This window comes from Mytilus trossulus, chromosome 13 (assembly GCF_036588685.1).
Source record: "Mytilus trossulus isolate FHL-02 chromosome 13, PNRI_Mtr1.1.1.hap1, whole genome shotgun sequence".
NCBI lineage: Eukaryota > Metazoa > Mollusca > Bivalvia > Mytilida > Mytilidae > Mytilus > Mytilus trossulus.
The window spans coordinates 35,563,659-35,587,519 of NC_086385.1; the positions used below are offsets into that span (position 1 = coordinate 35,563,659).

Consider the following 23,861-nt stretch of genomic DNA (forward strand, 5'->3'; position numbering starts at 1 on the left):
TATAATGCAGCAATATTCCTCCAAAAACACTAGCAGTAAAATTGAATTTCCTATGTTAATCATAAAATCTTATTGGACGGCATTTATACTTGTGTGTTATACTTTGCATATACCAATGTTTACCAAAAAAGGAAGAATTAGATAAAGCGCGTTTCCAATTTAACGTCATTTTTCTGTTACACTAAATGGTAGCAATATCTGACGTTGCGTCATACCATTTTTTTTTTACCTTGACAAAATTATACATTTAAGATGGTTGTCTTTCGATGAAAGTGACGGCCAGACGACAACATATATCTCAACACAATTTGCAGACCAGAAGCAATCGTCTTTATATGGTCTAGATACTGGTTAATATTTCATATTCATTTGAGGTGTCTACCAATTTGAGTTTGTACTTTTTTTGGTCCTTATATAAGTTTCGAAGATATTTTGAAGACGAACACGCGGATTTGGCCTACAAAATTTTTAACAACTGGGTCGATGCCATTGTTGGTGGAGGTTCACTCCAAGAGTATAGCACCAGCCTATGCCAGTAGTCAGCACTTCAGGGTTGAAATATCATTGATATGGTCATGATTATAAATTAACAGTTTCATTCTGTTTTCTGGCAACTTTGTTTTTGAAATAATGTACTCATTGACACAATATATTGATAGAAACCCCCTGTAAAGACTCAAAGGATACCACGAAAATTCTCAAGCCCAAGGCTTTGTTCCGACACGAATATAGATAAAGGAAAATGACACAAGATAGTATTTTCATAAATAGGTTTTGTGAACTAATGCTGTTAATTTTTGTATCATTTGGTCTCTTGTTGAGAGTTGTCTCCTAAACAATCATACCACATCTTCTTTGTTTTATGTTTGAAAATCATAACATTAATAGATTGAAACATAATCACACGATATATCAATTCAATATTGAACATAGGATGAAACAAAAATATCACAAAAATGAAAATAAAATAACTTAACGAAAATTGTTACATTCACAAGAATGCATATAACTTTTCATTAGTGTAACACTTTGATCTTAAACCAAACGTTAGTATGTAGCGTTGCTTTCTTTGGGAAATAAGTAGAGACGTTATCGGACACTTTTTTATTAATTGTAGTTTTATGTTGTTTTCGTGATCACAAAGTCGGAAAACCATAATTAGCTCTGATAATGATAATGTTTGGTTGTTTCAAAACCAATGATTATGTTTTTCTAAGGATTTCGTGTGAACATGTCAAATTTTGTCAAAACCCAGTGAATGTCTACAAATGAGCAGCAGTAGTTGTTTTCTTTAATATTCAATTATTAAACTGTAATAAACTCCACTTTGGGCTGCTAGGCTGTTATATCATCATGACTTTTTAGTGTGGGAGTACCCTCGAAACAGTATATCCTTCAGGAGGAAAACTGGCAATTTTTGTCAATTAAGATCGAAGCCCAACGCTCCTCGCCACGATTAGGTTCGAACTCACAACCTCGGAGTAAATAATATATCTATAGCAGAAAATGAACTAATTGTATCACTTCTTCGTAAGAAACTAAAATTGACAATTAAATGTTTTGATAGATAAAGTTCCAGTAGATGGTCATCATTAGATAATTTCTCGTTAAACAACAGTTGAAACACCGCTTTCAGATGTCCACCGTGACCTGCTGAAACTGTACATTTCTGCTTTTAATGCACACACTATTTTCCAAGTGCTACTCTCAAAGTTCCTCTATCTATCATTGGCATTACCTATATTTATTGTTTTAAAGAGTAAGCATCCTGATTATGTGTGAAATATTAACCACTGGACGTTAAATACAATATTCATTTAATCAATCTTTTCGAATTCGGAATTCAGTACAATGAACTACTAGGTACACACGTATTTATCAATTTTTTTTTAATCCCAAAATCATAAAGAACTCAATCTATCTAATAAAATATTTATGAATTATTAAAAAGTCACGGTATGAACTATTACAGTGAAATCAGTCACCCCTGACTCCATCGCACGCAATAGAAATCTCAATAAAATTTAATAGATAAATGCTTTCATATGCAAGTTTATATAAGGGTCATAACACACAAAAGTGTTAAGCTTTCAATAGTGGCATAAATTATAAAACTTAAGCATCGGTACGATAAATTCAGCATGTGTAACGTGTAAAATTTAAACATTGCTATTGTGCTTACGGAAGTATTATAGACGAAATGCAAATATTCATTATCATAAGTGTACTGTTAATAACAAGGAGTCATTGTTTTCTAAAACTGTCATTTAATGATGAAATGCAATATCACGGTAAGACTGAAACACATTTTACGGACCTTTAAATACATTTGTTTAAGGAATACAATTATGCATGTACTATACTAGTAACATAATCTGTTCTTTTATGCATTTATAATTGTTTTTGTCGAATTGTTATCTCTTTGACACATTCCCCATTTCAATTTTATACTGCACATTTGATTTTTGCTAACTGTCCACTTTGCCGATAATATCACATTTATTAAGTGTTAAAAAAATGTACATCAAATACTTGCCACTGGGTGCTAAGCAATCAACTTCATTCAATCATATGTATTTGTCAACCGTTTATTTTAACGAATCTTTCATTTTAATAATTATGAATTTGTCCTGAATATACATAATATATGTATACATGTGTATTTACCAATAGACGTTAAGCAAACAACTATCAAGCACACTGAAAGTTGATAGATCTTACTTGTTATTCCTCTTTTACTCATATAGCTCAAATCTTTTAATTAATATTATCTACTTTTAATTCCACCAAGGCTTTCAAGTATTTTAAGGTTTGAGCGTTTAGGACGCATGACCTTGAAGTGTTATTTTCATTATAAAGAACCATCTCTAGATCTAAAATTTGTTCAAAGAAGCTATAATTGTCTTTACTCAATTGATTGATTAGTTGGTATTTGCTTAATGCTCTTCTTTTTAACCAGTTTATAAAAACTCAGGATGAGAAAAAAATCAAATAATTATATGTTTTTTTTTAAATAAAGAAGACAACTGTGACAGATAAAACAAACAAGCAGAATTTATTTTGTTAAAATCAAAAACATCCCAAAATAATTTGCAAAAGCACCTGCCTCATTTTTTTATGAGAAATTAAACTGAAAAATAAATGTCTTTCATGATTGAAATTTATTGTCTTTACTTTTAAACGAAATTGATATCAAAATATCAAATGGACAACGATCTAAGAGGTCTACAGACAGCTTAAACGATATAGAAATATATGACCTTGACTTCGAAGTTGAAAGGTCAAACATAAAGCTTCACCTTGTACGGAATGACGAGATTCATACGAATGCTCCAATTTATACGATGAAACATGGTTCAGCGAAAAAAATCGATGGACGTGAAAAAGAGGTTTAGTTTAATACATAATTTATATTGTTTTTTTTATTATTTCATTTCAATTCATGTTTTTTTTTTGTTTTTTTTTAGGAAGTAAGTGCTTTTTAGGATGTTACACTGTTACTGTATCAACCACTGATTTTACTGGTTTATTCTGTTGCTTATATTCTATTCAGAATCGACTTTCAGATCATAAAATAAAATGTAGCATATTGTCTGTTCCGTCCAAATTAAGGCATGTCAAGTTTACTTTTTAGAATAGTCAAATAGAAACTTATAATCTCAAAAAGACATTCTTTGTCGTTTTGAATAGCAAGATAAATTGAATGTATTTTTAATGTTATTTTTAAAACTAATTTCATTTTTAGATCTCCATTTTTTATCAAGACGTTAAAAATGGTGCATCATTTGTGATTCAAAGAGATCTTCAAGGAAAGCAAAATATGGTAAGTGTGTGTTTCAAAAGCGCTAAAAACTGGAATTCTGAAAATTCAATATGAAAAAAGTAGAAATTTTAACCCATACCTGCTGTTACGTATGACTTTTAGTGGAGTTGCAGTTAAATTATAGGATGTTCGTTCTATTGTTTAAAATGACAGGCGTTTTAAAAGACTGCTTTTAATTGATACTTTATAAATATCGGAACTTAAAAAGCAGATAAACATTATGGGTAAGTGTCCTTAAGTTTGTTTATGAGAAACAAATATTTTTAATAAAAAGCTTTGAAATGATAACAAGAATTTTATAAGATTTTCAAATATGGCTTTTGAATATTTGAAAATACTACTACATACCAAGTTATTACATGAAAGCTTCAGTAATAAAAGCATTTATAAAGTACAATGCCACATCGTGTGTGACTGTAATTTCTTCACCACAGTCACAGCTTGAATATACCGTTAAGGATGGTATACATGTGATTATAAAACGATTTAAGAAAGTTCACTTCTTTCACATTAAATATACGGGTACAAATCACAATGTATTCCATATTTGTTCATGACGATTATAAATATTCCATTTTCAATATTTATTTTTTAATAGTTTGAAGTAAATAAAAAAAATGTGTTTACCGTACCTAAATGGTAGTTATTTACAAATTTCTTTTTCAAGCTTTTTTATTATTATAACAGTGTATTAAATTTCAAAGCTCAATATTGAAGGTAATACGATATGAATAAATTGGAAGTGAAAAGAACATACACGATGTCTAGCACGACCGTCTATATTTTGTGGGAGTTGATATTTACAATGATGATTTATCAACCAAATATGTTTTGTGGGAAAAGAAATCAAAAGCTCTGTCAATATTGTTAACCTTAATAAATGCACGTAGTAACCTTTTAACGACTTTTTGTCAATTAAATTCCGTGGACAAGCAGTTTAATTGAAATTTTATCATAAGTAAACAACCTTTTATCGTTAAAATGTAATACTTTGTGTGTTGCATATTAGGTACAGAGAATAGTATCGTATTTTACAATTTGAATTTAATTCAATTTGAATTTGAATTAGTTTTAAAAAGTCAACGACCGGGTTTGTCCTTATTCAAGATATATTCCTTTAAGTTTAAAAGAAATGCGAATAAGTAAAGATCCTCAAGGACAACACCTAAGCGACCATAAAAAGAACAAAAACGAAAAGGGCTCGCCAATTCATGTGTTTTGCCTGTAATTGCTGCTGTCTGTGTAATTGACTGCCAAAAACTAAATCAATTTGTCAAAATAACATGCTGATTTTTTTACTTGTATCTACTGAAAGTTTTGTGTATCGATTAAAGCAGTAAGTCCCCATTTCAAAAATCATGCACTAATAGTTATCAAAAGCCTGCATAAGACTCATCAGTGAGACTCAGATCAAAATAGTTATAAAGCAAAAACAAGTACAAAATTGAAGAGCATTGAGGACCCACAATTCCAAAAAGTTGTGCCAAATACGGCTAAGGTAATCTATTCCTGGGATAAAAAAATCCTTAGCTTTTTCGATAAATTCAAAGTTTTGTAAACAGGAATTTTATAAAAATGACCATATAATTGATATTCATGTCAACACCGAAGTGCTGACTACTGGGCTGGTGATACCCTCGGGGACGAAACGTCCACCATCAGTGGAATCGACCCAGTGGTGTAAATAGTTATCAAAAGTACCAGGTTTAATTTAATACGCCAGGCAGACGAGCGTTTTGTCTATATACATAAGACACATCAGTGACGCTCAGATCAAAACTTATATACATTGTGAACATGGCTTTAAATTAGAAAAAAAAAATGTTCATTACTTGAAACACATATGGAATCGGATCTGCTTGCCCTTCCGGACCACCTACTTTCTCCCCAGTTTTTGTATGTGGATTGTGTTGCCCAGTCTTTAGATTTGTTCATGGTATGTGTGTCTTTATCAACGGTTTTCGTATTTTACAATGGCGTTGAAAGTTTTTTTTTCTAAATCTATACTATTAAACGAGAAGACCTCATTTTGGGTGTCGCTTCTCTCCTTTCCACAATTAATTGATCAACACGCCTCTGTGTCCTATAGGTACAATGCATAGTGCCATTTGTCATCCATTCATATGATTATGTAGATTGAGTTATTTTTGGAGAAAAACGAGAAAAAAGGCATCCGGATATTGTCCCGTCATTGGACGAAATTTTAAGTCAGATTAGACTTCCGGTTTGCGTTTTTCTGTATACTTTGCGATACATATACAAAGAATAAAGTGTATTTTCAGAATTCTATCTATCATTTTCAAGTTTACTATTGACGGCAGTCACATAGCTTATTAAATAGAGAGGGTCTGTATACTATATCAAAGACCACTATGGATCGATTAGTAAACGTAGAATTGAAATTAAAACAAATGTACACTATATTGTGGGTCTCATTGGGGCCTAAGCGTGACGCGGGATTGCCGATTTTTTTAAAGCGTGACACGTGAAAGTCAAATTATTGTGGCGTGAAAACGGGAAATGAGGTCTTGTGGGACCCGGGAAATGACAAAAAAAATGAAAATTGCTTACGGGATACGGGAATCTGACAAAACAGTTAGCGGGATCCGGGATCGGAACCCCCAATAAGACCCCCTATATTTATATAGTAATGAATGTTCATAATATACAGATAAGCGCTAAAAATATTCATGTGAACTTTTGATACCTTTTCTGAAATTATCCAGTCATTAAATCTTTTACAAAATTCATTGATTACAAAAAAAAGATGTAGTATGATTACCATGTTGAGACAACTCTCCACAAGAGACCAATATGACACAGATATTAACAATTAAAGGGTTACCGTACGACCTTCAACAACGAGCAAAGCCCAAACCGCATACTCAGCTTTAAAAGGCCCCGAACTGACAATGTAAAACAATTCAAACCAGAAAACTAGCGGCCTTATTTATGTACAAAAAAATGAACGAAAAACAAATATGTAACACATAAACAAACAACAACCACTGAATTACAGGCTCCAAACTTGAATGTTCATAACAAACTAATTGTATGTTCATATTGAAATTGATAGAAAACCAAAAAATGGAAATATTGGAAATAAAAGAGGAGGAATAAAAAAAAGCATTTTCCTGTCCCCAATAACCTATATATATATGACTTATGATACTTTTGCTGAAATTCTCCAGTCATTCAATATTTCACAAAATTCTTCCAACAACACTTACTTTATATATAATTAAAGACGTAAGGGAACGACCATTTTACTTAAAAAATTTCTATTCTGTATCAAAACATTTGATTCACTATTTTTTTTAATCATTCTGATCCCCTCTGATGAAAAAAAAATAGTTGTCAAGCAGATGACAAAAAAATTATTCAGAATCCAGATTCTCCATATACATGTACCTTTAGTGTTGAAAAACTAAAGAAAAAAAACATTATTCCACCTTTAACTTAAATGTTTGCTCCCTTATTGAATTCTATTATGTGATTTCAGTTCGGAACGTTCAGCTTTGGAGGGGAGGAGTATAGTATGCAGACTTCATCACAGAAAAACTTTTCCTCCTTTCATGGAAGACTTGAAAATGTTCATCTTATAAAAGAACGCAAAAGAAATGTTAATTTTGATGACATTTATAAAATTGGTAAATATTTTAATCTTGGACTATTATACTATAATAAACTATTTTGTTAACTTTCAAGCATTTATTTCTTTTTTGTATATCCTTTCAAAACGTAGACGAATTAGGGGTTTCATATCTTTACTGAATTGTTATTTTCTTTCGAAAGATCTTTGTATACTTCTGTGTTTGTCTTGTCTGTTAAGTGGCTTATGAAATTTCTGAGACTGTGCTTTTGTCTATTCTGTATCACAACATTGATTTACCATTTGAATTATAGGTGACAGTTTCAAAAGTCAGACATATTACCACAGACGAAAAAGAGCCACTGGAAGCCAAAAGATAGAATTACTTATATTTTGTGATTATGCTATTTATAGTTAGTAAGTTTTATTAAGCTTTATTGATTTAATTTTAAAAATTAAAATTCGATATCCATTTCATTAGCAGAAGTTAAGTGCAAATTCACCAAAAACAAATGGAATGTAAATCTTCTTCTGGAATATAGACGACGTCGTTTGCAATGTAATTTTGCGCAGGACCTATGTTATTAAAATGTGTTGCAGAAAAATCACATTAATTGTGATATAAATGATGGGGTGCTTTACGTTTTAATTCCGGTTTTCCTTTCAACAAAAATTTCAGTATCTAATTACAATTTGGATCACTTATCTGATCATTTTCAATCCAATCAGTGTTTGTCCATAAACACACTTATTTCATTCCCATATATAGCTCTTCAAAGTTAGAGAGCATGGGTGTGAAACTGCTCTCGTTTTTAGGATGTATCATGATTGAAACACTGTTTGTGATGTGATACGATGTTCCACATAGGATATTGAATCTTTTTTCAGTTGGTATGCTAAGAGTAAAAAATCCACAATACAAGAAAAGGAAACAGACGCCCTGACAACAATTCGACAATATTATGCTTTTGTTCTGAACGGGGTAAGCGTTGTATATATACTTAAGGTCTGTTTTGTAAATTCACATATACACTGTAGAAGTTAACTTAATAATTAAATTCATTTATCTAAACTTTCATGCTTGTGATATGATAGTATAAATATTACAGCAGCAACTCTCAACGTGTTGTTGTACGCTTTTGATAATATTAACTAGAATTAATTAAAATTTAAAACGGCAAATTAAACATATCGAGTGAACTCTATTTCAGTCCTACAATTCTAGCAGTAATTTTTCTGTTTATTATTTTGTTTTAGATGGACGCCATGTATAAAAATATACAAACTTCAGCTTACACTATATCTATTTTATTTACTGGAATTATTATTTCTCAGGTAATATATTGTTAATTTTAAGATCTTGACACTATAAACCATCTTATTTCTCGACTGGTCTACTATAGCTGTTCTCGACAATTCACGCGAATATAGGTCATCGCGATTATGCCATATATATGTATATTTTCTTATTGATTACACACATTCCCATATTCATAATCGCGTAAATTTATCATAACAAAAAAAAAGAAAAATTGATTATAAACGAAAAAATTACCCTCTGGACTCCTTCGTTTTCAGTGGTTCGTTACCTTCATTTGTCTGTTCTTTGTGGATTTACGAGTTAACTTCTTTCGCCTTAATATTCAATATTCAACTAAAAATAAGACTGTTACCCATCCATACTGTCATGTTAAGTTTTAAGCACACCTGGCCCAAAGGGCCAAGTGAGCTTTTTTCATCACTTGGCATCCGTCGTCCGGCGTCCGTAAAGTTTTACAAAAACCTTTTCCTCTGAAATTACTAAGCCAAATTTAACCAAACTTGGCCAAAATCATCATTGGGTATCTAGTTTAAAACAAATGTGTCCGATGAACCGTTCACCCAACCAAGATGGCCACCATGGCTAAAAATAGACCATGGGGTAAAATGTACATTTTGGCTTATATATGAAACCAAAGCATTTAGAGCAAATCTTACGAGGTTAAATTGTTCATTAGGTCAAGATCTATCTGCCCTGAAATTTTCAGATAAATCTGACAACCAGTTGTTGGGTTGCTGTCCCTGAATTAGTAATTTTAAGGAAATTTTTCCGTTTTTGGTTATTATCTTGAATATTAATATAGATAGAGATAAACTGTTAACAGCAATACTATTCAGCAAAGTAAGATCTACTAATAGGTCAGCATGACCAAAATGGTCAATTGACTTCTTAAGGAGGTATTGAATTACCATTTTTTCGTAATTTTTGTAATCTTTTAAAAACATTTTCTCCTCGGAAACAACTGGGCCAAATTTAACCAAACAGGTCCACAATCATCATTGGTGTATCTAGTTTAAAAAATGTGTCCTGTGAACCGGCCAAACAACCAAAATCGCCCCATGACTAAAAATAGAACATAGGGGTAAAATATAGATGTTGGCTTATAACTTTGAAATCAAAGCTTTTAGAACAATTCTTACTGGTTTAAATTGTCTATCAAGTCAAATCTATGTGCCCTGGAATTTTCAGATGAATTAGACAACTGGTTGTTTGGTTGTTTTTACTGAATTTGGTTTTTACCTTGAATACTATTATCATGATTATAGATAGAGATAAACTGTAAACAGCAATAATGTTAAGCAAAGTAAGATTTACAAATAAGTCACAAAATCAAAATGGTCAGTTGACCCCTTAAGGAGAAATTGCCCTTTAGAATCATTTTTTTTTTTATAATTTTCATTAATTTGGTAATTTTTTTGTAAATTTTTACAAAATATTTTCCTCTGTAACTAATGGGCCAAGTTTATTATTGAAAGGGAACATTGTAAGTAGCAAGAATATTCAGCAAAGTAAGATCTACAAACACATCACCATCACCAAAACTCAATTTTGTCATGAATCCATCTGTGACCTTTGTTTAATATGCACATAGACCAAGGTGAGCGACACAGACTTGAGAGCCTCTATATGGTTATTATCTTGACTATTATTATAGATAGAGATAAACTGTAGACAGCAATAATGTTCAGCAAAGTAAGATCTACAAATTCGTTAATATAACTAGACTGGTCAAATGACCCGTTAAGGAGTAATTGCCCATAGAGTCATCATTTACAAATTTTTCGTAATTTTTTGTTATCTTTTACAAACATCTTCTCCTCCTAAACAACTGGACCAATTTTTTTATACTTTGCTGCAATCATCATTTGGGTATCTAGTTTATAAAATGAGTTCTGTGACCCAGCCAATCAAACAAGATGATTGCCATGCTAAAAATAGAACATAGGAGTCAAATGTAGATTTTGGCTTATAAGTCTGAAACCAAAGAATTTAGAGCAAATCTGACAGGGAGTTTAATTGTTTATCAAGTCAACATCTATTTGCTCTAAAATTTTCAGACAAATTGGACAACCGGTTGTTTGGTTTCTGCTCCTGAATTCGTAATATTTAAGGAAATTTTGTCATGAATCCATCTGTGACCTTTGTTTAATATGCACATAGACCAAGGTGAGCGACACAGACTTGAGAGCCTCTATATGGTTATTATCTTGAATATTATTATAGATAGAGATAAACTGTAAACATCAATTATGCTCAGCAAAAGAGTTATTGACTTTTACAGTAAATTTTTAATAATTTTCATAAATTTTGTAATTTTTAGGTAAATTTTAACAAATTATTTTCCTCTGTTACTAATGGGCCAAGTTCATTATAGATGGACTCCGAGATAATTGTAAGTAGCAAGAATGGTCAGTAAAGTAAGATCTACAAACACATCACCATCACCAAAACACAATTTTGTCATTAATCCATCTGTGTCTTTTGTTTAATATGCACATAGACCAAGGTGAGCGATACAGGCTCTTAAGGGCCTCAAGTTTTATTTGTAGACACCAGGTGACGCTCCATGGACAGAAACTATTAAAAATACTGCATTTACCCCGAATAGAGTGGATTCGACTGTTGGTTTAAGTAATTTTCAGACATGGGTAAAGCAACAAACCAGCTTACCAGATCACGATCATGCAATGTTGTTCACTAGGTAAATATAAGAAGTCTTTATTTTATATATGGAAAATCTGCATTTTCCTAGTTTAGCAATCATTGAATAATGATTTTAGAGGAATCTTTGTCAAAACCATACTGCATACCCAATAGCCTTGATTAGTTGCTATTGTCCATATAAAAAAGAAGATGTGGTGTGATTGCCAATGAGACAACTATCCACAAAAAACTAAAATGACACAGACATTAACAACTATAGGTCACCGTATGGCCTGCAACAATGAGCAAAGCCCATACCGCATAGTCAGCTATAATAGGCCCAAATAAGACAATATAAAACAATTCAAACGAAAAAAACTAACGGCCTTATTTATGTAAAAAAATGAAATGAAAAGTTCTCGTTTATATTCTTTACTTTATAAAAAACTTAATACTGAACAAAAATTAACTCGCTAAATCAACTATACGAGTCAACAATATATTCAAAGAGAGACGGAATAGACAAAAGGGACATTAACACCATAAGTCGATGACAAACTGACAGGGAACTGGCAACAAACGAAAATCGATCAAAAGACAAAAATAGTATGAAAACAAATAAACATAAATAACCGAAGACTGAGCAACAGAAGCTCAAGCCGGGAGTGATTTCAGGTCACAACACCCTGGAATGGTAATCTGAAACTTCTCCACATATGTCACCAAAATCGTGTAACCGTCATTTTGTTTTTATTATTTTGCATTTTAAGAAATGGTGAAGTAGCAAATAGATGTAATAACATATGTAGGTACTACTAAATGAACCACCTTGAACTGTATCGTGCTTTTTTGTCTGAGCCTTTTATAGCTGACCATACCGATTGAGCATTGCTCATTGTTAAGTGAAATAATATAGTTGCTTGAAGGTAGATTTATCATTGGCAATCATAACACATGCCAGTTTTTTATACTACTAGAGCCCAAAATACGATTGGTTCTTTAAATCAATAGTTAGACTAGTTTTATATGAATTTATACTGCACTCGTTCTATTTGAGCAGTCAAAATGTGTTGAACGTATATTTTATGTCATATACAGTCACTGACCTGATATCACTTTTCCTCATGACTATTTAAATAGAAATTGTCGAAAATATATTTAATTATTCATACGACCTCTTCAACCTTTTCTTGTTTCCAATGTAAACAACGATGCGTTTAACGACTCAAATTTGTTTCTTTTACAATTTTTGGGCAAACTAATTCCACTTATTAATACTTTTTGTTTGCAACCTATAATACATTATGTTTTATGTTTATTGTTGATATTTTGGTCTATAAACAAACAAATTCGTTCACCATTGATTGCAAAAGGTAATGATGTACATTTCATCGTGTTGTATATTTCTCCGCCTGTGTGATATGAGGCCTTTCTAAAGGGGGATTTCCCTTACATTTAAATCAAATAAATAACATTAACACACTAAACAATAATTGCAAATGTTATTTTAGATTGCAGTATAAAGACAATAATAGTGCATTGTCTTGACATATCAACTATATAAGGATTCGGCCCGAAACGGGGAAAATGCTCGACACAGCCTCGCATTTCCCCGTTTCTAAGCCTCATCCTTATATCGTTGATATGTCAAGTCAATGCACTATTATTGTCTATTTATATGTAAAACCAAACAACATGTGTCTCCAAAGTTGTAATACTATATGTGTATCAGCCATTTAATGTTTACAATTTTATATTTAAAGATATGATCTGACAGCATCCGGGTTTACAGGAAATGCAGGTAAGTCTTTTACAATATCACGTGCCTATACGTAAATTTAATTTGGGATGTAACTCGTCTTCTAATTGGCTGACGTTATTCTGTTATGAGCCCATAGAAATAATTAAGTCATGTGACCATGACGTCATAAACGTTTATTCATGATTTTCTACGGTTTAAAATGGAATTTAGAATTGAGTTACAAGAAATGACTGTAATATTTTTCTGTCTATTCGAAATAACATTAAAAAAAATGTGGTGCACACTGTTAGCGAGACATAGACAAAAAAATATTTCAGTCATTCCTTAAGTGGTTTAAAGATTTTTAATGCTATCATCTTAAATGCAAACTTGAAAGGGATGTTTAGAAATAAGCCGAATATGATTTCCTTTCTTTCAAAAATTAACGAACATGTGAAATACAATTTTTCTATAAGCAGTCAGTTTGAATCAATTTCGTCACAACAAGCTAAAAAAAAAGCATCTCTTCAAGTACAAGTAGATTGTACCAACAACACCTTTCCTTTTTAGCTCACCTGGCCCGAAGGGCCAAGTGAGCTTATGCCATCACTTGGCGTCCGTCGTCCGTCGTCTGTCGTCCTCTGTCGTCGTAAACTATTTCAAGAGGGACGAAAGATACCAAAGGGACAGTCAAACTCGTAACATTGGGGTCAAATGCAGTTTTTGGCTTATAACTCAAAACCCAAAGCATTTAGAGCAAATCTGACATGGAGTAATATAGTTTATCAGGTCAAGATCTATCTGCCCTGAAATTTTCAGATGAATCAGACATTCTGTTGTTGGGTTGCTGTCCCTGAATTGGTAATTTTAAGGAAATTTTGCTGTTTTTTGTTTATTATCTTGAATATTATTATTGATAGAGATAAACTGTAAACAGCAATTATGTTCAGCAAAGCAAGATCTTCAAATAAGTCAATTTAACCAAAATTGTCAATTGACCCCTTAAGGAGTTATTGCCCTTTAAAGACTTTTTTCACAATTTGTTCATCATGTTGACTTACTTTAAAAAATCTTCTCCTTTGAAACTGCTGTATCAATTTTAGCCAAACTTAGGCTAAATGAGTTTCAGAGTATCTAGTATAAATTTTATATTTTATTTCCTTGTATGTCAAGAAACATAGCTCCTATGGCTAAAATAGAACATAGGAGAAAATGATTATTTTTTTTGTTTTTTTAAGAAAATAGGACGATCCAAAAGAACATTTAAATAAATTGAAAAGCCAAAATAATCATTGATGAGAGATTTAACCAAAAGAATTAAGGTGAGCGATTCAGGCTCTTGAGAGCCTCTTGTTTTTTATATAAATACTGTTTCATTATGGAAATGTTCATTGTCAAATCTACAACGAGTTGTGACTTATTTTAAATAGGTCTCGCTTTCACTAGCGCTGTGTGTACAGAGAACAGCCAGTCCATAGTAGAGGAAAGATTTGATTTCGTTGTCATAACAACAGCAGCACATGAACTGGGACACTGGTAGGCCGGCTATATAGTACTTTTTTATAGTCTAAGATTATTTAATTTTCCATACATATGCTCTTTCCTATTATATGCGGGAAATCTTCATATCGATTGTAACGTTTATAAGGATATGCATTCTAATCAAATTCTACAATTATAAACCAGATTTATGCATTATCATCCAATTACATTGTAAATAGAGAATAACAGGGACGTATCGAAATAAACCACCCACTAGCACTAGCCAAAATGAAATAAACATGGCTGATTATCATGTTTAGTATGGATAGTAAAATTTGGTATTTTCACTTACTTAAGTCGTTTAAATCACTCGAAACTATGTGAGACATACACAGAAGTGATAGATATGCATATAGAAAATTGAATATTTTAATAAATAAAAAAATTTAAAAAGTATCATATACCCAAGCGTCTGTGGAAATATATTGATATCGATTGATCTGAATGGAGAATGACTAGGATAAAATACTTACTTCAAATGTACGTAACAGTAAATACCATTCCGAATGTAATGACACGTGGTTTCTTTGGTAATATGCAAGTAAATCACATTACTCACAGGGAACCTCGAGGCTGAGGGTCTAAGTAGTTAATTTACGGAATAATTAGCTAACCAACATGGAGTCTGGGAATTTGAACCTCGCACGTGGCAGGTGCGTTCGACTCACGTCTTTTCCTACAGACGTTCCGCAGATGAACAATTAAACATAATTATATAGTTAAACAGAAATGTTAGTTATTTTTTTTATGCAATTGAATCATTTGTTTTTGTTTGCATTTGAAATTTTTACCTCTATCTTTGCTTGTGACCAGTGATTAATGTATTACTAAAGGTGTGGAGTTGGAATGTCGAAACATTGGAGATGGAAAAAGAGATAATTCACAAAGTTCTATGATTAATTTATTTTCAGATTTTTGCATGTTAATCGAAATGCATGCATATTGTGTATAAGGTGTATAAGCATCCAAAAAATATATGTTTACAATGCTTATATAAATTAATTGATTTTTTTTGTAGTTTGAGCGCTAACCATGACGGTACTGGAAACCTATGTAGTCCATCTGACGCATATATAATGGCACCTTCTAGTATGCCACAACAAGGTGCCAATGCAGCTCACCCTTGGATATTCTCTTCGTGTTCTACACAATATTTTACCTCATACATCGATCAACTTGATTTGTAAGTTTTTTAAGTAGTATTAGAGGCGAAACAGACTGGTGCGACATACTACTACTGGATGTCATATTTGTTAACTTGTGATAACTCAAGCTTGAAATAACAACATTCGTTTCAAATGTTTCTCACTACAACTTATTGTCAATAGAATATGTCAATAAGAAATCTACCGAAGAACATGAAAAATAAAAGACCTAACAATGTTGAGACCGTACGGTGACCTGTAGTTATTAATGTCTGTGTCATTTTGGTTTCTTGTGGACAGTTGTCTCATTGGAAATCATACCACATCTTCTTATTTATATCTATAATGTTCCACTTATGTTGCTAGCCAAGAAAAGTATACCAGAATTATAATTGTTTCCACCAGACGACCGTGTCGTGTTTAAAAGACCCATTAGTGACGTTTGGATCATTGTTGCCTATATGTGTTAACTTCTATGTCATTTGGTCCCTGATACAGAGTTGCTTCATCGGCAATAATTCCACATTATCTTATTTTTACATGAAAGTCATAATTATTTGTTTTTTTTTCGTTTTCTTACATGTTTGAATATAACCAAATGTTTAGTTGGATTTATAGTGTAGAACATAAAATGTGATACACTTTTGTTTACAACTTTAAAAAAATAGAGAAAATGTATCTAGAAAAATTGTATGTCGCTCATCGTATCCATAGGGCTAAATGCAACTGTATGACCACGTTTCTACCTGACAGCTCAGTCTCCAGTTTCTGGTACGACAAGTATATAATGTAGATAGTCAATGTGTAGAATCTACAAAAAAAAAATATGATTGTCAAAATAAATATGACACTCTTCATATTAATAGGGCTAATAACAACTGTATGAAGACATTAAGTCCAAGTTTTGACCCGACTGCCCAGTCTCCTTACGACCAGTTTCTGGCAGGACAGGTATATAATGCAGATAGTCAATGTGTACAGCTGCACGGAGATGGATCATACTTATGCAGGGTAATGAAAATACAATTATAACAGTCACGTGGCTCTTTTCACAAATTAATTGAATTCATCGTCGTGGCTTAATTCAAAAGTAAAATCACAAAAATACTGAACTCAGAGGAAAATTAATTTGGAAAGTCCATAATCACATGGAAAAATCAAAAAACAAAACGCATCAAAAACGAATGGACAAGAACTGTCATATTCCTGACTTGGTACAGGCAAATTATTCAAATAAGAATAAAAAAAATAGAGAATATTTAACCTAAAACTAAAATAAAAAAACAGCAAAACCAACTAAACAAAACCTTCACATTTGATGGATCACAGAAAACTTTAATTGATTGGTTTATGTATCATATATATAATCAATAGCATTATGAATGCTTTTACAAAGTAAGAAAAAATGTACCAAAATGATAACCGAAAGACCAACGGCATACTAGTAATATATATATAAAAAAGAGAAACGAGATGTGCGTATGAACCACATTAACAAACGACAGCCACTGAACAACAGGTTCCTGTTTCTGATTTTAGTGGAGAAGCTACACTATATATATTTATAATTGTATATCTGATGAAATGGCAAATAAGATAGTAATACCTTTAATAGAAATCTTTGCTGTTGTTATATAATTAATTACTGTGAATTTTTATAATTAAAGGAACAATATAACAGCGATTTTTCGACAATATGTAATATTCTTTGGTGTTACAAACCAGACGATGCCCAATGCCATTCAGCGGTTGCAGGCAGAGGAACTCTATGTGGCAACCAAAAGGTACGTGAATAAGAACTCAGTTGATCTTACCTGAACCCTTTACTTTTTTTTAAATATTAAAAGGCATTAGGGATATATCTCAATTATTTTATTAAAACTCTGTAGCTTCGTGTGATAAAGAACTTACATGACTTCCCTTGCCTTAAAAAGTGTATTATTAATCTGTCATATGTATTTTTAAACAATTTTTTTAAATCCTTTTATATCTTTATTATGTATTTTGTTGTAGAAGGTGTCCTTATTTTAAAGATAGGATAAAGATACCAGAAGTATATTCAAACTTATTCATGTTAAAAGTAAAAAACAGGATTATATCAAGAATGAAAGAGAAAAAGACAAAAAGACAAAAAGACAAAAAACATAACATATTAAGGATTATGTACCCTTGTGTAGATTCAATGCCAAACATATGGAAACTTGATAGAAAATCCACAGCCTTTATCTTTGTACTCTCATATTTGGCAATTTGATTACTGACAGATATAGAAATATTGCATGCAGTGCTATCATTGATTTCCTAAAAACAAATTTATTAATGTAGTTATTGGTTAAAACAAATAAAAATGTGGACCAAATCAAGTACACCTTTACGGGTGCGCTCAACTTTAGTGACTCAGCACGAGGTATTTTGGAATTTACAGATTAGTTAGAACATTTTGTAGAAAATGAACACTAGCAGATTATAGAAAAGCAAGTGAGTAATCTATGTTTCAAATTTTATAAATAAAATCTCTGTATTAAAGGCTATGGATTTTCTATAAAAATCTTGGGTTTTTGCCACAAAGTACTCTTTTTCTAGTAAATGCAATGACACAGTAAATAATTATGCTTTCCATCAAGTTTCCCCTTGCTATATGTTCTAAATGGCCTATCTCTATTAATCATTATATCTGTAGTTTTGAAACAATTGAAGTTTGAAAAATTCGTACAAAAATGGCTACAGAAGGGCTCATAAACCTTAAAAAAATAAAGACTATCACGAACTCCGCCCAAATTTGATCTTAGGTGCTCAATTTTAATTGTTGATTTGACATTATCTAATTAAATATTTACACATAAACTTAGCTAGAAGATTAATGTTTAGCAGTTAATTTGTAAAAACAAATGTGCGATAAAGAACGAAAACTTCAGTGGTATTTGTAGGATTACTATCAAACTTTATTGGTCAAGCAGTGTTCATATTAGATTTGTCTTACTATTGTAGTGGTGTGTTTCTGGCGTGTGTACCCAGGATGTTAAAGCCCCCAAAGGGAACGGTAAGGTTAATTCCTCGAACTATAGAAGAGATGCAACTTAAAACAAGCAAGGCGAAAGGAAGAAAGGGGACACAAAACTCATAACATAAAGTCGAAAAGAGAGCGACGAAATGATCACAACAAAACAAAAACGACGAAAGGTTTAACAGTAGTCTACGTAGAAATACAAGGGAAAATAAAAAAGCACATAGACAGTCAATGTACATAACCAAACATGAAAGACAAGAATACAAAAATGACAATTTTAGTAATAACACAATGGCAGGATGTATAAATTCCATATGCCGCGCCAAGAAAAATAATACCAAAGCATGAATCAACAGTAAAAGTTAAAAGTAAACATAACCAAATAATATGATAAAGATGATTTATAAACATCGTCAGTTCTTAGAGTTTATAGTTCGAAACCATCATTCAATATTTGGGAATTCGAAGTTGATACGGAATATGATTTTGGTATCGTTTGAAGAACCTATTTGAAAAATTCTTTTGCTATTATTTAGAGAATATGGTTGTAGCGGAAGATAATATCTACTAAACAATTTAAAAAGTTGGGCGATGTAGAACTTGGAATATTGTTGACTATTGTATTGTTGTTTTTTTTGTTATCAAATAAAGGCAACAGTAGTATACCGCTTTTCAAAACTCATAAATTCATTGTTCAGATACTGTCTCCATGGCGCAATAATTCACATCTCCATTATGCATTGCCATAAATAACAATTGCACCAATCAAATACGTTCCAAAAACTACTGAAATACTACATACATACACGAAAATAAGTACATTGAATTTCGTAATTTATTGTTTTTTTTATAACCATTTTATCTATCTAATTATTCATTGGTGAATATACTTTACCTACCGTGATCATTCATGATAATATTGTTATGACGAATGAAGTATCGTGGTATTCATGTTTTAGTTAACGAACAGTTGTAGTTCTAGCCTCCGTTACTTTGACGATTGGCTTTGCAAAGAAACACTTGATTTTCATAACGTCTGAACGATTGAGAATATTACAATTTGAGAAACAAAACAGAACGGCATGCAGCAGTTCAGTGCATTCTACTTTACCTACCGTGATCATTCATGATAATATTGTTATGACGAATGAAGTATCGTGGTATTCATGTTTTAGTTAACGAACAGTTGTAGTTCTAGCCTCCGTTACTTTGACGATTGGCTTTGCAAAGAAACACTTGATTTTCAGAACGTCTGAACGATTGAGAATATTACAATTTGAGAAACAAAACAGAACGGCAGGCAGCAGTTCAGTGCATTCTATAAATTAGCACGTTTTATTTGTAGTATCATTTCGAATTATTAGTTTGAATGTTCCTCTTGTTTCTTTCGCCACTCTTTTGTTATGTTAAATACAATGGCAATGATGTTATAGTCGGTCTAATTATGAAAAAAGGATTCGTTGATTTCAACTACTTGATATTTTTTTTTTTTATAAAAACAAAGACACTTACACTCTCCGTTTTGCCTTAAGTATAACACCTAGGTCCTTTACTGTTTAATTCTATTTTAACCCGAGAAAAAGGACAAAAATCTTAAAACAAAAATTTACCTATTATGAATGTGACTCAACATATTTTTTTATGTCTTACAAAAAAATTAAAAACTTCATTATTTTTACATTAATAAGGCCGTTAGTTTTCTCGTTAATTGTTTTACATTGTCTTATAGGGGCATTTTACAGCTGAGTATGCGGTATGGGCTTTGCTAATTGTTGAAGGCCGTACGGTGTCCTATAGTTGTTAATGATTGTGTCATTTTGGTCTTTTGTGGATAGTTGTTTCATTGGCAAACATACCACATCTTCCTTTTTATATTGCCCCTTATTTTCACATAGTTTGAAAATATATTTCATGAAAGTACTCATTCTTGCTCAGTCTTTTATTTTACGATTGAGTTGCGGAAATTGTTTACTCAAACAATTAGTACGTTATATATATATGAGTGTCAAGTAGACAAAACGCACATCTGCATGGTCGTCGCGTGCCAAATTAGTAGCCATGTATCTTTGATGTGTTCTAAATCCCACCAAACGAAGATAAACATGGATCCGAAAGTGAAATTAATATATACATGTACTACCAGTTCATTCTCTAAATATCAATTTCAATATCTGTTATGTTGATTGTTGTTGTTTAAATTGATAAGTAAAAACTATTCTTTATGTTATAATTATTTTCTGTCAAGCATAAACATCAATTTAGCAGGAAAGCTGTAAAAATAAACAAAATTTTACCTAGTACAAGACCATAGTATTTTTGTAATAAAATTAACTCTTTACAGAAAATTGTTTATATGGTGACAGGAAAGGTATTTTATTTAGTAACCTTGGTTGGACATGCGCAGATGCGTATGCTAACGATCCAGGCCTCTGTACTTCTCAACCTGCTGTGTCTCAATTTTGTTGTGGTTCATGTTTCCCTGAAACAACGACATTGCCTATTTCAACACAACATTATGTCACTAGTACAGAACATCTTACAACAGAGGGCTCGGATACAACAACGCCGGTAAAGACAACTCATATAGAACCGGAAACCACGTCAGAAACTATAACAACAATTGAAACATCTACTGAATCAAAAACTACAACTCCCGCAATTCACACAACAATGGCAGATACAACAACACCACAAGTAATAACGACCAACCCTTCAACAACTTTAAATGTGGCTACAACACCTAAATCATCAACACAGCAAGCTGTTACTACAACAGTTTCCGCTCGAACAACAAAAACTGAATCTATAACAACTGAAAGTGCGACAACAACAACGGAATTAACAACGACACCAGAAGAAACATCAATAATAACAACAAAACATGTAAAACCTACAACAACTGTTCAAACCACAACGGCCCAAAAAGATGTGACAACCAAAGCTGTTACTTCAACAACAGAATCAACACCCACTGAGCAAGTAACATTAGTGTCGACATTCACAACTCAGCAGCCAGAGACATCTACTGTCAATGTAACTAATGTTGTGGATAATATTTTCGATATTATAGGTAGGTTAACAATGTTAATTTTTTTACTTAATGTTAAAAGCCCTGACTTTTTTTAAACGTTGCTTTATATCCTAATACTGATTTTGGATTGAACATCGCTGATTTGCTTTTAGTTTTTCTCTATGAAATTGGCTGCTTATTTGTTCAAAAAATGAAATGTTGTTTTTTTTTTGGTAGCTCTTGGACGTTTGTTTCTGGGTTGGATTTACAAACGTTTTTGTATCAGGCTTCATGGAAGAGACCATAATTGTTTAAATGTGAATCTGGCGCAGTATTATTAAACAGTAAATCGTTTGGTTTCTTTTTCAAAGTAAATTTCTTTTATAACATATCTGCTGTTTTAACAATTTACTTAGATTACAGCGTTATCGGTAAACAGTAAGTAGTATTATTGTAACTTGTCGCCCTTTTTATGTTATACAGCTAACAATAGATTGAATTAATACATCAACTAAGATTACATTTCTGTCATATTGAAGACCCAGTTGTGATAGGAGTTGGAATTGCAGTGATTAGTTTGACTATCCTTGGCATTGTTATAGTTTGTCTAACAGTGTACTATAGAAGACAGGGGAAATCTTCCAAATACCACAGTCGGAATACAAAGGATTTCAAAAGGTCTTCAGAGGTATGAATCGGAATCATTCACACTGACGCATGACTTTTGTCATAGTTGTCACATTTTGAATAACGGGATTGGTTTTATTTTTAAATATCAAGTTTACTGAATAGCTGGAAAAAGAAGGCGTGCATTTCTTAAACACAAACTTAATTATTACCGAACACTCCGAATATAACTCTTGTATTCGCCGTTTTGGAAAATGTATAGGATGAAATTGCATGCTTGGTTCCAGCTTTTTAATTAATTGAATTCCAACCACCAGAACATCTTGAATTAAAAAAAAGAAAATCCAGGAAAATAAGGGGTTCCTATATAGTATCGGGGAGTGCGACGACATGGGAACTGTTTGGGTATTAATATTATCCTAATAAAGAAAACCTGATCATAATAGACGAAGACCCCATCATAAAAAAGAAAAACCACATCATGATAGTGAAAAACCTCATCATAATAGAGAAAAAAAACTCATCATAATAGACGAAAACCCCATCATAATAAAGAAAAACCTCATCATAATGGAGAAAAAAACCTCATCATAATAGACGAAAACCCCATCATAATAAAGAAAAACCTCATCATAATAGAGAAAAAACCTCATCATAATAGAGAAAACCCTCATAATTTAGAAAAACATCATCTTAATATACAAAAACCTTATTACAATAAAGAAAAGCCTCATCATGATAAAGAAGGAAGAACCATAAGGCAGTTAACTTTTTTTTTTGCGTCACTCATGAGTCTTTTGTAGACGAAACGCGCGTCTGTCATGCTAATTTGTACTGCTTTATTTTACTTATTGAAAAATCGATAAGCTTTCAAATCCTTGCTTTCTACCTAGAAATGTTCACACATAGTTATTGACTGAAAGAAGGTGAAGCATATACAAACGTACAAAACTTTCCTTATGCATTCATATAAAATCCAGAATACCGTTCATTGCAGGTTCATCGGTTTGACACTAAAGTTCGTCGCAAGCGAAATTTGAAAAAATATTGCAAAAAAACGAAACAAACACATTGACCTCGTTGAAATCACTTTTGATATAACTTAACACTTGCCTGATTCATGTGATTAATGTCTTTTGTTTCAGCCCGATTATTTTGCATACGACAACCACTCAACTCCAGTAAATGGTACTGTGTCAGGAAGATGGCCGCGGAGGGTGTTGCACGGTGAACACTATTCACGGCATGATATATACGACAACCAATCGACAATCTCAAAAGAAGTAATCAGACCTGTCTGGAATGCTCAGTATCATTATCAAGATACTTATTCAAAAATGGGTGCTTATAATTATGTAGACCGTTATTAAATGTGAAAAACTGATTGCATTTTCTTATTTGTACAAATTC

At 32.0% G+C, this 23,861-nt stretch overlaps 1 protein-coding gene and 1 long non-coding RNA gene across 2 annotated transcripts; both read left to right on the forward strand.

The window, feature by feature from the left end:
* The first annotated feature begins 2,273 nt into the window (after positions 1 to 2,273).
* Positions 2,274 to 22,327, forward strand: LOC134694327 (A disintegrin and metalloproteinase with thrombospondin motifs 16-like). The gene is made up of 16 exons (XM_063555331.1): positions 2,274 to 2,291; positions 3,468 to 3,470; positions 3,746 to 3,823; positions 7,326 to 7,473; positions 7,730 to 7,832; positions 8,304 to 8,397; positions 8,673 to 8,750; positions 11,286 to 11,437; positions 13,143 to 13,180; positions 14,551 to 14,656; positions 15,681 to 15,845; positions 16,674 to 16,818; positions 17,475 to 17,591; positions 18,796 to 18,847; positions 21,156 to 21,884; positions 22,308 to 22,327. Exons 1-16 carry the CDS (start codon positions 2,274 to 2,276, stop codon positions 22,325 to 22,327), a joined length of 2,046 nt encoding a protein of 681 aa, XP_063411401.1.
* Positions 22,328 to 22,458: 131 nt separating this feature from the next.
* LOC134694834 (uncharacterized) lies at positions 22,459 to 23,835 on the forward strand. Its single transcript, XR_010102620.1, has 2 exons — positions 22,459 to 22,512; positions 23,597 to 23,835. It is a non-coding gene; the product is annotated as an uncharacterized LOC134694834 (long non-coding RNA).
* Positions 23,836 to 23,861: the final 26 nt, after the last annotated feature.